The 13,334-nt window shown below is 51.8% G+C and overlaps 1 protein-coding gene across 1 annotated transcript in view; it reads right to left on the bottom strand.

Moving 5' to 3' along the window:
* Positions 1–13,334, bottom strand: part of TBC1D22A (TBC1 domain family member 22A) — a 263,232-nt gene that overhangs the window by 174,021 nt on the left and 75,877 nt on the right. Inside the window, exon 5 of the mRNA XM_068971006.1 lies at positions 1,259–1,329. Within this exon, the coding sequence (XP_068827107.1) occupies positions 1,259–1,329 (71 nt within the window). The remainder of the gene's footprint in view (positions 1–1,258; positions 1,330–13,334) is intronic.

Below are 13,334 nucleotides of genomic sequence, written 5' to 3'. Positions count from 1 at the left end.
ACCAGCGGTGGTGACGTGAACAAACGTCCAAGAAGGCCAGACTCTGTCACCTGCATCCCAGCGCCGCTGGTCACAGACCCTCCCCACTGCCCTGCCCCGCTTCAGACCGCCGAGCCTAGCCGATCTCACGTCGCCCTCTGCCCCTCTGCCCATTGACCCCAGGTGGCTCTTCCTCCAAGGCAGTCACTGGGCAGCTGTGAGGGTGTCTTAACCATGACCTGCAGAGGCGGGGAGCTAAAGGGAAGAGGCCGCGACAACGTAATTCACAGAGGGCTTTCCACTGGGAGGAGCACACCCTTCACAAACGCAAAACCTCCACAGAGACCCGAAAGGTGTTTTCATGTGAACTTCCTAAAATGCGGCCTGGAAAGCCTATAGCCTCTTTTAGAGGATGTTGGGAAAACCAGATACAAGTGCTTAAAATAAAAAAAACACCGAACAAAAACATTAGCAATTGCAGCGGGTCTAATTTAATTGCGAGAGAATATTTGATCAATAAATATTCACTGTTCGGAACTGCATCTGCATGTAGGATTACGAGGTACTAAGCTGCAAATTTATTAAAGCTCATTAGCAAGAAAGACTCTTTTAATACTGAAAGTCTGACCCAATTTAGGGTAAACTCTTAGGGGTCCCTATTGACTTAGTTCCCAAGATAATAAGGGAGAAAAAAAAAAGCAGGAAACGGGAAGAAAGCTGTCTAGAAAAGACTCCGAGATGTTCAGCAGAGCCAAGCTCACTTCTGACATTGACTCAGGGCGAGAACCAGCTCCCACCTTCTCCCGAAGCCCCCAGAACATGCTGCTCCACATTGGGTGTGAGGGAGCCACAGCCCAGCCTCCATCACACAAACACACACCAGTCTAACACCATCACCACTGATGCTTTTTAAAAGACTCTCAAACAGATTTCCCTGTTTGAGTCCTCAGAGCTGAAAGAATCTTCCACGCTGGAACCTTTTTATAATACAGGTTTGGAAACACCACAAAGACTTTAAAAATAATAAGATCAGAGAAAAAGAACACAGCCATCCTAAGTTATGACTTACGCTCGTTTTCTGCCAGTCTTCGCAAACCAAGCCTGAAGCTGAGCTAAGGGTGGGAGATGGCATCGCAGCCCCAGCCGAAGCCAGATCCACGAGGTGGAGCCGGGACGAGCGTGGGGCTCGAAGCCTGCCTGGGCCGGGAGAGCCTGTCCTCGTGGGAGGACGGTGCCTGGGCAGGGGGTGCAGGGCGGGGGCGCAGAGGGGGCAACTTACTGAGAGCAGCTTCCACGTGATGGCACGGACGGGCTTGGGGATCCCAGACCAGCTCAGCTTCCTGAGCTCCTCTGTTAACACAAGAGAGACAGGAAGAAGGGGGTTACAGATGGCAGGCAAAGCCTCCCCCTTCGGGGGACATCCTCCCCCAGTTCCTCGGGGGGCAAGGAGGCCCATAAATGAAACCAGAATGAACCTAAATGAGAACAATTTCAGATACTGATTGTTTTCAACACACCGGAGAAGTTACCACTCTATTCAAACCAAGCTAAACGTGACCTGTTTGCGTTTAGATCTTAGCACACGTTTGCTCAACACGGCCCGAGCATCCCTGGAGCCACAGGGACAGGCGAGGTGCAAAGGACACGCTTCCTTCCAGCCTCCTGCCTCCCCACTCACCCACCTCCCTCCCTCTCTCCCCCCGCACCCCCCCAAGCTCACATCTTTCCTTCATCCAGTTACTCTCAGCACTTACTCTAAGAAGACCTACACGAAGTGCACTTCTCAGGACAGATTTTTTTTTTTTAATAGAGTTATCTTTATAATTGAAGGATAGTTGCTTCACAACATGCATCAACACGAGTCAGCCAGAGGTATACATGTGTCCCCCCCCATCTTGAACCTCCCTCCCACCTCCCACCCCATCTGACCCCTGAAGGTAGTGACAGAGCTCGGGTGTGAGTCCCGAGTCGCACAGCAAAGCCCCACAGGTCACCTACTTTAATCAGGTGTACACGCTGCCACGTCCCTCCTTCTATTCGCCCTTCCTCCCCGGCCCAGGTCCCTAAGCCTGTTCTCTATATGTCAGGAGGGGTTTTGAAAGACATCAGTTCGTGGAGATAAGCTTGTGTCTACGAGGATGTGGCCAAATCACACCCTGGGGACAACCAAGTGTCAATAGTACAAGTCACAGTTGCCTCAACAAACACCTAAGTTTGGGGGGTGGTCACAGAGGGGCAGGGCTGGCAGGGGCAGGGGCCTGGACAAGAGCAGGCCAGGCACAGCCTGGGGAGGCGGGTAAGAGTCAGGGCCCCAAGGTCCTTCTGACCTTCGGGGTCTCCTCGAGTGCCTCCATCACAGGCCCTGAATTGCCAGAGAACACGCTTCAATCTGTAGGTAACTAACAGTCAGTCCTACAGAAACGGAAGTAACTATTTCTTTCCTTTAAGTTAGGTTCTTCCCCTAAGAGCTCAGAGCTAATGATTAATACTGGGAATAAAGGAAATGATTAAAGAGAAGGACTCTGGTAATAGAATCAACAGAATACAAAGTCCTGACATCTAATCTTTTTCCAATTACTAAAGTCTAAGTAAAATAAGTACAGAATAATTGGGCGATGGCGCCAGCAATAACTTGCATTTTACGGCAATCTCAGAAAATATCAAATCTTCCCCAGTTCCCTGGGGATATTATGAAAAGCAGGGACCTAATATCCGAACACCAATAATGCGATGTTTACCAATCACGTTCCCCGGGCCCCGGTGGCTGCACGGGCCCGCTTTCTGAGGGTCGTTTATGAAGAAAGCCTGATGTCCTCCGAACCTCTCTCCTCATGAAGGACCCTCACAAGATGGCACCTTCAGTCAACACAGTGAGACACAGTTCTGACTCTGGTGCTGAAAGGGAGCTCTGAGGTATGAGGTCCTCCAGACTTTGAGTTAGCTGGGGCTGCAGTCCCACTGAGTGATGGAGGAACAGGCTCAGGGAGGTGAGGGGACTCAGCCGTGGCGGCACGCGAACCAAGGGGCCTCCACGTCCCCGAGTCCTTCCCCACCGCGGACTCCTGTTACTGAGATGGCTTCTGCCAATGCAGACAGACCTCACAGACAGAAGAGCCCAAAATCAAACCCCAGCAGACAGGAGCGCCACTGAAGGCCCAAGATCAGCATGACCGCAGGGATGAAAAGGCTGCTCCACACCAGGAGACCTTACAACCTGATCCAGGTGTCGGGATGTGGATGGGAGAAGTCCGAGGGCCACTCGGACAGGGGTCAGGTGTGGACTTTCAACCCAGGCCCATCCGCCCCTTCCACCTTTCCAGCAGAATCCTGACTGTGCAAAGTGACCACACACATACACATACACTCACCCCAGCAAGAACCCACCGGCCTGCTCTACATTCAGGCTGGGCTGGTTGGCATGGAGGCGCGCGCACACACACACCCACACACACACACCCACACACACACACACAAACCCACCCACCTGCTCTACACTGAGGCTGGGCTGGTTGGCATGGAGGCGCGCACGCGCACACACACACACACACACACACACACCTGCTCTACACTCAGGCTGGGCTGGTTGGCATGGAGGCACGCACACATGCACACACACACACACACACACACACACACACACACCTGCTCTACACTCAGGCTGGGCTGGTTGGCATGGAGGCGCGCACACACACACACACACACCCACCTGCTCTACACTCAGGCTGGGCTGGTTGGCATAGAGGCGTGTGCGCGCGCACACACACACACACACCTGCTCTACACTCAGGCTGGGCTGGTTGGCATGGAGGCACGCACACATGCACACACACACACACACACACACACACACACACACCTGCTCTACACTCAGGCTGGACTGGTTGGCATGGAGGCGCGCACACACACACACACACACACACACACAAACACCCACCCACCTGCTCTACACTCAGCTGGGCCGGTTGGCATGGGGGCAAAGCCACGCCCTCACCAGCACCCAATCTGGCCATGGGCCTGGGACCCCATGTGAACCCTGGGAATAGGGCGCAGAGGAGCCAGGGCGCCTGAGGACACCTCTCCTGGCTCTCAGGGGATCTGCTGGTCTCTGATCTCTGGATCTCTGCTTCCTCTGAATGCTGGTGGTGCCAAATGTCAGGCTGGGGGCCGGCAGCCCCCTGGCCTCCCCCCAGCCTGAGGATGAAGCCAGCAGATGGGCAGGCAGCACCCAGAGACACGCGGGACCCCGGGTTCTGAGTTCAGCAAGATGGGCAGATACGAGAGTCAAAAAATCAATAGCTTGTCTCTACTGACAAAAAAAGACATGGAAAAGGTTACAGGCATAAGCTTAACAAGAAATGCACAAGAAATACCATGTGAAGAAAACTGTAAGATTTTACTTGAAGATATAAAGAAACAGGAAAACACGGAGGTCACCGACTGACGCTAACAAGAATCTAAGGAATGCTTCCCTGGGGCCAGCAGGGCAGGGGAATTAATTACACGGGTGACCGTCGCGCACACCGCACACGCGGGGAGCTCAGCTCTCGGTCCAAGGGCGGGCAAAGGTACAGTCTCACCCAGAGGAAGTGCTCACAGCACAAGGTGAGGAGCACAGTGACGTCCTGAGCAGGGGTGCGCCCCATCAGCAAGGAGGTGGAAGGCCTGAGAGCTGAAACGCAACCCAGACATGCAGAGAGGCCAACTGAGAGAAGAGGGGGCCGAGAAGGGAGCATCCTGAGCCCAGGGAACAGCTTACACACAAGGCCTTGACCACAGTGTGGAAAACGGACCACAGAGGCCAGCAGTCACAAGACAACCACGCAAGGGCCTACTTGCGAAGCCCAAGGAGAAGTGGTGGTAGCCGGGATGGCGGCAGTGAGAGCAGGGCAGTGACTAGAAAGGGAATCCAGAGGCAGAAGCAGGAGGAGGCAAGTGAGGGCTCGCTCATGCTGGCAACAGGTCGACCCCTCTCTGCCTCCTTGGGTCACGGAGCATCGCAGTCTCAGCCTCCCAGGGGGGTCTTACTGAGAAGGAAAGACTCACACTACAGATGAGTATGGAGGTGGGATACTGGTGTTCACACAAAGATATCTGCAAATTTTACTTTTCAGAAAGCAAATGCACTACTGTAGATTTGCTATTTATTTCTCATTCATTTTCTGCTTATCAAAGTATTTCTTACATTTTAGTTTTCTTAGATGACTAGTGATTCTGCAGTCTGACTGCAAGAAATACGGGGATAGAGAGCTGAAAGAAAAACCAAACACAGGCTGTCACCGTAAAGACTCAGGCAGCTGAAATAAAAGGTGGAAAAAGATCTGCCAGGGACGTGCTACTCATAAAAAAGCTAATTTGCAAAATAATATCAGAAAAAAAATAAACATCAGTACAAAGAGGGATGTTTCATAATGATAAGAGGTTCAACTCATTAAGCAGAGATGTCTTTCCTAAATGTGTGTACCTAATAATACAGCTTCATAATGCATGAAGCAAACACTGACAGAAATGGACACAATTTCGATTGTAGGCAGAGACTTCAGCACCCCTCCCTGAGTAACTGACAGAACAGGTAAATTTAAAAACCGGTAAAGGCAGATGTGAGCTGGATCCAACTGGTCTGCAGGACGCCACATCCACCACCTGAAGAACACACATTCTTCTCAAGGACGCACGGCATACTCACCAAGCAGACCGCATGTGCTGCCCAAGTAAGTCACGGTGAGTATCAAGAGACCAAAACAGCATCAGGCTTATCTGACCAGAGACTTTAAATGAGAAGTCAGCCGACTGTGATACCCAGGAAATCCTCAAATATGTGGAACTTTATTAACATACTTCTAAATATCTCATAAATCAGAGAAATCACAAGGAAACCATTGGAAAATATTTCAAACTGAATGATAACAACAGATACCAATATGTGTATGATATAACTAAAACAATGCCTGGAGGGAAATATATGCCCTTAAAAGCCTAAATCAGAAAAGCATAAAGGTTCAAACTAATGGGGTTCTACCTTAAGAAGCTAGAAAAGATGAGGGATTTTAAACAAAGCTAAACTAAAAGAAGGGAAATAAAATAAGCATGGAAATTAGTAAACTGCTTTTAAAACAAAAAATCAATAAAAACTTTTAGTCAGACTTGACCACTGGGAAAAAGTGTCAGACATGAGAAAGGAACATCACTACAGACCCTACAGGCATGAAGAACTAATCAACCGATCCTGTTGACAACTTCGTGCAATAAATTCAAAAACTTACATGGAATGGACATATTCCTTGAGAAATGTGGCCTAACAAAACTGACGCAAGAGGCAGTTGGAAACTCCTATCTCCATATCAATTTAAAAAATAATGGTGGGCAGGATAAAAGGGTACTACCACTTTGAAAAACCATATGGCAGGTTTTGTTTTTGTTTTTGTTTTTAAGTAAAGTTAAACATATATCTGCCCTGTGACCCAACAGTTCCACTTCTTCATATCTGCCTTATAGAACTGGAAACATATACCCACAATGCAGTATCCACAAGGACCCTCATAGCAGCTTTTCCATGGGGGGAAGGCTTATAAATAACCTAGGTGTCTGTGAGCAGGCGGATATGTTAACAAATTGTGATGTATTCATAGAAGAGCCTACTGTCTCTGCTTGTAAAAAATGAACTGCTGTTACACCCACGACTCTGACAAACACATTTAGGAAAGACATCTCTACTTAACGAGTTGAACCTGTTATCATTATGAAACATCCCTCTTTGTATTGATGTTTGCTTTTTTTCTGATATTGTTTTGCAAATTAGCTTTTCTACGAGTAGCACGTCCCTGGCAGATCTTTTCCCACCTTTTATTTCGCTGCCCGAGCCTTTACGGTGACAGCCTGTGTATGGTTTTCCGCCAGCTCTCTGTCCCCGAATTTCTTGGAATCAGACTGCAGAGTCACTAGTCGTCTAAGAGAGAAAGCTAAAATGCAACACATGCTTTAATAAGCAGAAAATGAATGAGAAATAAAGAGCAAATCTTCTACAATCATGCATTTGCTTTCTAAAACACAAAATTCAGAACTGTCTTTATGGAAACAACGCCAGCCTCACAACTCCAAACTCATCTGTACTGTGAGTCTTTCCTTCTCAGTAAGATTCCCCCCGGGAGGCTGACCGAGCAGAGAGGGGCAGGGCAACAGAAACTGGTTGTGGATTCAGCAGACTTGGGTTCCAGGCCCAGCGTGGCCAGTGAGAATCTCTATGGCCTCCCTCAGTCCTCTAAATCTCTCCTGAGCCCCAGTTCCTTCCTCTAAAACTTAGCAAAACAAAAATACCTTCCTTGCTTGAGTCACGGAATCCTCGCACGGAACAAAGAAACAACACCTGGGAAAGTACGGTAACATACAAATGCAAGAGCATCATCCTGCTGCGCTTTCGGATGTAATCACTCACTCCCCTCCACGAGCACAAACCACACAGCCACTGGGGCTCATTTGTTCTAACTGGATGTAAAATCACATCTGAGACGAAACCAAAAATCTGTCACAGAATGGTGTATGCAAAGAACTCCTAATTATAAGTACCTTTTTTTCCCCCTGAAAACCCAGGAATAATAGAAAAATCAATCCATAATTTATTTTTTTTCTAATACTCTTTTGAACTGGTTTTAGTCTTATTTTTTAACACTTTGGTAGTACTAAAATCTGGCAGAAACACTGAACAAAAATAAATGCATTCATGTGAAAATGCATTAACGTTTTAAAACATTTTAAAACAAGAATGAACACATATTTTGTATTATTATAAAATACTACTATAAATTAATGAGACTGGAAAACTTATTAATACTTTACTAAAATGTGTAAAGTAAAAACGGTGGACTCTTCACCACAGTATTTTGTTTGTAGCCTGATTCACTTTGGCACAACAATAAAATTTTAAATCTTTCCAAAACGCGTAAGAAATGCACGCGTCTTCCCATCACCGAGGCTCCCGTGAGAACCTAATCCAGAAGCTGAGCTGTCTCCAGCCTCAGAGGGCCTGCAGAGCAAGCACAGCTCTGGCTCCTAAAAGCCCGGGTACGGGAAAGGCACGCCCACCAGCCTGCTTTGACCAGCGCATGCTGAGCGCCCCTCTGTGTAAGCTGCCCCTGGGGCCAAAGCCGCCTCCACACGCCCCCTGCTCTGAGTCCATCTCACACTTGATTCATCCGGTCCATGAAAACCAATCAAAGAAGCTCGGAGAGTACGATCAGGCCCACTCCTACCCTGCAGGGGCTCGCTGCAAGCAGGCAGAAGGTCTGACAGTGTGGTCAGGGAAGCAGCATGAGGAGGTGCACAGCTGACGTGGGACACCGAGCAGACGCGGCCTCCAATCGGAAGGAGGGGCGCCAGGAACATCCCAGCACGCCGCTGCTTGAGAGGCGCCTGGGAGCCATGCCACGACCCAGCAGCTTACCTCTGCCGGGCCCCCCTGACCTCACCGACACAGCGGGAACGGAACAGTGTCATAAACGAGGACGAGGGCGTCCAGGAGGAGACGAGAGCAGACGCGAAATGTCTGTGGCTCGCGCCTCCACACTCCGAGTCAGGGGAGGGTCCCGCTGGACCCACAGGGCCTCTGGCAAGTGGGGCGACGGGTGCCTCGTGTGTTCCTACCAAGCCCATGGTGAGCCCAAGGGGAGGGGCCGCCCGGCCCCCGCTTCTCCAGTCCTGCTGCCGGGAGGAGCCCGGCATGCCTGCCCTCGCCCCGGGCCGCAGCCAGTTCAGAGGATGACATGGTTGAGGATGAGATGTTTGGATGGCATCACCGACTCAATGGACATGAGTTTGAACAAGCTCTGGGAGTTGGTGATGGACAGGGAGGCCTGGGGAGCTGCAGTCCGTGGGGTCACAAAGAGTCGGACACGACTGAGCAACTGAACTGAATGGAAGAAATGTCAACACAAATCTGAGTGATGGAACACTACTGAGAGAGGGGGAGCCGGATGACGGGACACTACGGAGAGGGGGGCCCGGATGACGGGACACTACGGAGAGAGGGGGGCCGGATGACGGGACACTACGGAGAGAGGGGAGCCGGATGACGGGACACTCAGAGAGAGGGGGGCCGGATGACGGGACACTACGGAGAGAGGGGGGCCAGATGACGGGACACTACGGAGAGAGGGGGGCCAGATGACGGGACACTACGGAGAGAGGGGGGCCGGATGACGGGACACTACGGAGAGAGGGGGCCGGATGACGGGACACTATGGAGAGAGGGGGGCCAGATGACGGGACACCATGGAGAGAGGGGGCCGGATGACGGGACACTCAGAGAGAGGGGGGCCGGATGACGGGACACTACGGAGAGAGGGGGGCCGGATGACGGGACACTCAGAGAGAGGGGGGCCGGATGACGGGACACTACGGAGAGAGGGGGCCGGATGACGGGACACTATGGAGAGAGGGGGGCCAGATGACGGGACACCATGGAGAGAGGGGGGCCGGATGACGGGACACTCAGAGAGGGGGGGCCGGATGACGGGACACTACGGAGAGAGGGGGGCCGGATGACGGGACACTCAGAGAGAGGGGGGCCGGATGACGGGACACTACGGAGAGAGGGGGCCGGATGACGGGACACTATGGAGAGAGGGGGGCCAGATGACGGGACACCATGGAGAGAGGGGGGCCGGATGACGGGACACTCAGAGAGGGGGGGCCGGATGACGGGACACTACTGAGAGAGGGGGGCCGGATGACGGGACACTCAGAGAGGGATGAGCAACGGTGAGGACTCTTCTCCCAGCTCCTCTCTGGCAGCAAGAGGAGGAGGTGAGAGGCCAGGACGCCCCACTGCCTGCCAGCTTCTCTAAGTGTTCTGGGACTCCAAGCTTGATGACCTTTAATTGCTGCAATTAACATCCTAAAAGTTGTGCAAAATAACTTTCCTGGCTGTCATTTTTTTCTATTATCTAAAAAGTTTCCCTTCAGGCAGGGAAGGCATGCACATTTAGAGGCCTCAGAATAGGCCAAGAGGGACAAACCTTCCTCCAGGGGCAGAGAGGAGACTAGGGGTGGGAAGAGGCAGCCGGGACTCAGGACCGAGGTGAGTCCATTCCAGGCTATACTCTGTGCCAGGGAAGGTTCTGCACAGTGAGGCCACACAGGGACCCTGAAAGGTGGGGTGAGTCCACCAGACAGACAGAGGGAAAGGCCTTCCTCAAGGAGGCATCTGGACCAAGGCCTGCAGGCTGGGGGCAGGGGGCCCAGGTGGGGCCCTAAGAAAAAGCCTTGAGGGACGTGGGTGGAGCTAACCACAGGAAGGACAGCATCTTCTGTGTAAGGTGACCTGACCTGACTTCTGCGGCTGTGATGAATCCCAACCAGGAATCACAGGAGAGATGGGTGTAGATACAGACTCCTGGACCTTGAGGGGGGCTTTGAGCGGTGGGTCTGCCATCCACCCACCCCCTGCCCTGGCCACGGAGCAGGGGCGCCACTGGCCTCGCCCGGGGGCCCCCGCACGAGGGGCTGGCCCCTCACCTGGGGCTGCAACGCCACCAGAAAGGGATTCGGCAACCACACGAGAGGAGGCGGGCAGCTCGCTCACAGGCCCTGAGCGTCCTGAAAAAGATGGGGAGAAGGCCCCAGGGCCTCCTGCCACTTCCTCTGCTCACAGACATGACGGCCTGAAGCCGCAGGCCAGAGAACACACGGCAAGGCCGGCTGAGGTCCACACTCGGGCCGCCTCGCTGCCTCTCACGGCCCGGAAAGACGAAGGGTTTCAAAAGGACAGAGCTGCGTTTCATTGTAGAAACTGCTACAATTAACTGCTAAGTCATTCTACGTGAGATACAGCACATTCTTAAAAATTAAGTTTATCACCTGTCTTCAAACGTCCCTCCACCAAAGAGCACTGCCCACAACAGCGACATCCCCACGCAGAGAACCAGGACTCACGCCCACCTGCCGCTCCTACCGTGCTGAGACCCCGCTTAGGGCCACACACACCACAAAGCCAGCACACAGCGTGTCTTCTGTTTCTGCTCACGTCGCTGGTGCTCCAGGAAAGGCCCCCTCACACATTTTACAGCAGATTTCCAGGAAGCATTTTAGTCACCGGGGGATGTGTGATCGTCAGAGGGGACACAGGACTGCGCATGTCCGCCTTAGAAAGGGACCCGGCGATCTTACTTCCTTCCCCTTATCCGCTCTTGTGCTGCTTGACTTTGCTAGTTTGTAACTCGGTTACTTGCTTGAATCACAAAAGCAGGACTCTCCTTTCCTCCTCCTGTCCTTTTTCTCTTTCTTATTATAATTTACCTCCGTGAATATACCCAATTTGTTCACAGTGGGAAAAAACAGTCCTATTAAAACAGAAGTCGCTTTGTCGGCAATGCCGGGAAAACAGCCCTGCCTCCTCCCGTGGGAGGTGTCCCGACTCTCCCCACCCTCCCACCTGGAAAGCTCTAGGCCCCTCCACCCGCCACCCAGCTACCAACTCCCGCAGGAAACAGCCGGACCAGCCAAAGTCAGCTTTCCTGCTGGTCCTCACGGCAATCGACTAGAAAAAAATGGACACTATTAAGTGTCAAGAGTCTTGGATATCAAATTTAAAAAGACCAATAACCCAATTAAAATCAGGCCAAAGGATCTTAATAGCTATTTCTTCAAAGAGATATACAAATGGCCAATAAGCATGTGAAATGATGCTCAAAATCATTAGCCATCAGGGAAACTGAAATCACAACAAGATACCACTTCATGCCCACCAGGATGACCAGACTTCAACAACGCGGGAAAACCGGAGCGTCTGTGACAACCTATACGAGGAAAAACCCAGGAAAGAATGAACGCATGTGTGTGTGCAACTGAAACACTTTGCTGTACACCTGAAACTAAGGCAATATTGTAAACCAACTATCCTCCAGTAAGATTTAAAAAGAGAGAGAAAAGAAGAACTGGAGCCCTCTTCTAGAGGGACAGTAAAATGCCCCAGCCCCTTTGGAAAACAGGCTGGCAGTTCCTTAAAAAGGTCAACGGTTACCACCCGACTCAGCAATTCCCCTCCCAGGGATATGCACACAGAAATGAAAGCATAAAAACCTGCATGTGTGTGAGTGTTCACGGCAGTGTTACTTGGAACAGCCAAAAAGAGGAAACACTCTAAATACCAACAGATGAATGGCTAAATAACACGTGGCCTACTCATACCATGGAAGACTGTCTGGCCCGAAAAAGGACTCCAGGATAGACACTCAACATGGATGAACCTTGAAAACGTTAGGCTCAGTGAGAAAAGGCTGCATGGTGTAAGACTCCATTGTATGGAATTTCCAGAACAGGGAAATCCCCTGAGACAGAAGGAGACTAGTGGTGCCTCGGGCCAGGGCAGGGAGTGGCCGCTAGCGGGCCTGGGGCTTTCTCTCCGAGCTCTGAAACGGACTGCGGTGACAGCCACACAACCGGACAAGCGCACGGAAAACCACTCAAGTGCCTCAGACGCTTGAGCAGAGAACTGTCCGGCATGGGTGTTGCAGCTCAGTGAAGACGCTCTCCAGAAGTCCTGGCTGAGGCATCTCTTAAAGGCTATCTATAACCCCAACTGCCTCCCGAGGCGGCGGATCCGGTGAGCCGGCCCTTTGTTCCAGGGAGCATAATGCTGGACCTAGGCACGCAGAGATTTGATGAGAACCAAGGAGGCTGATTGGTGCTGCACGGGGCAAGGGCAGGGCTGGCTTTGGGAGAGCCCCCGGCCCCTAGACAGCAGGACAGTGGGAGAGCAATGCGTGCCCCACCAGGGATGCCCAGGCTTCATTACAGGAACTAAAGACCGGACAAAGGCTGTGTGGCTCTGGGCATGTTTGTGGTTGGAGAGGCCCACAGACAGACACGAGGCAAACACGCCCACCCCGAGGACACCACAACCCAGCGATGCCCACGGAGCCCTGCGCATGTGCCCAGATAGCCACAGGAACCTAAGCAACGCTTCCCCCTGCACCAGGCACCAGGACAGAAAACAGTTCTGGGACGAGATGTCATGGGGACGGACATCTCCAGCTCACATCCCAGCCTCGCTGAAAACACTCACGCCCTCTGAGCTAGCCATTTTATTTCCGGGAATCTGTCCCAAAGAGACATTCCAGAATGCAACCAAATATTTATGCAGAAAGATGGTCACCACAACATTATTGATATGTTAACAAAAAAGATAGGATCTAAATGTCTGACAACAGGGGACCGAGTGAATGAGAGGTACGTCCGTCCTTACTAACAGGAAATCCAGAAGTACCCCCAAAATGTTCGGGGAGAACTCTGGTGCTCCCAAGTCTACAGCGGGGAAGAGCGCGCGCAGTCTCCTGCACGTCCTGGGACCAGCCCCCCCACAACCC

The sequence above is a fragment of the Capricornis sumatraensis genome, chromosome 4 (assembly GCF_032405125.1).
Source record: "Capricornis sumatraensis isolate serow.1 chromosome 4, serow.2, whole genome shotgun sequence".
Classification (NCBI taxonomy): Eukaryota; Metazoa; Chordata; class Mammalia; order Artiodactyla; family Bovidae; genus Capricornis; species Capricornis sumatraensis.
This window is presented reverse-complemented; position numbering and strand designations above follow the sequence as displayed.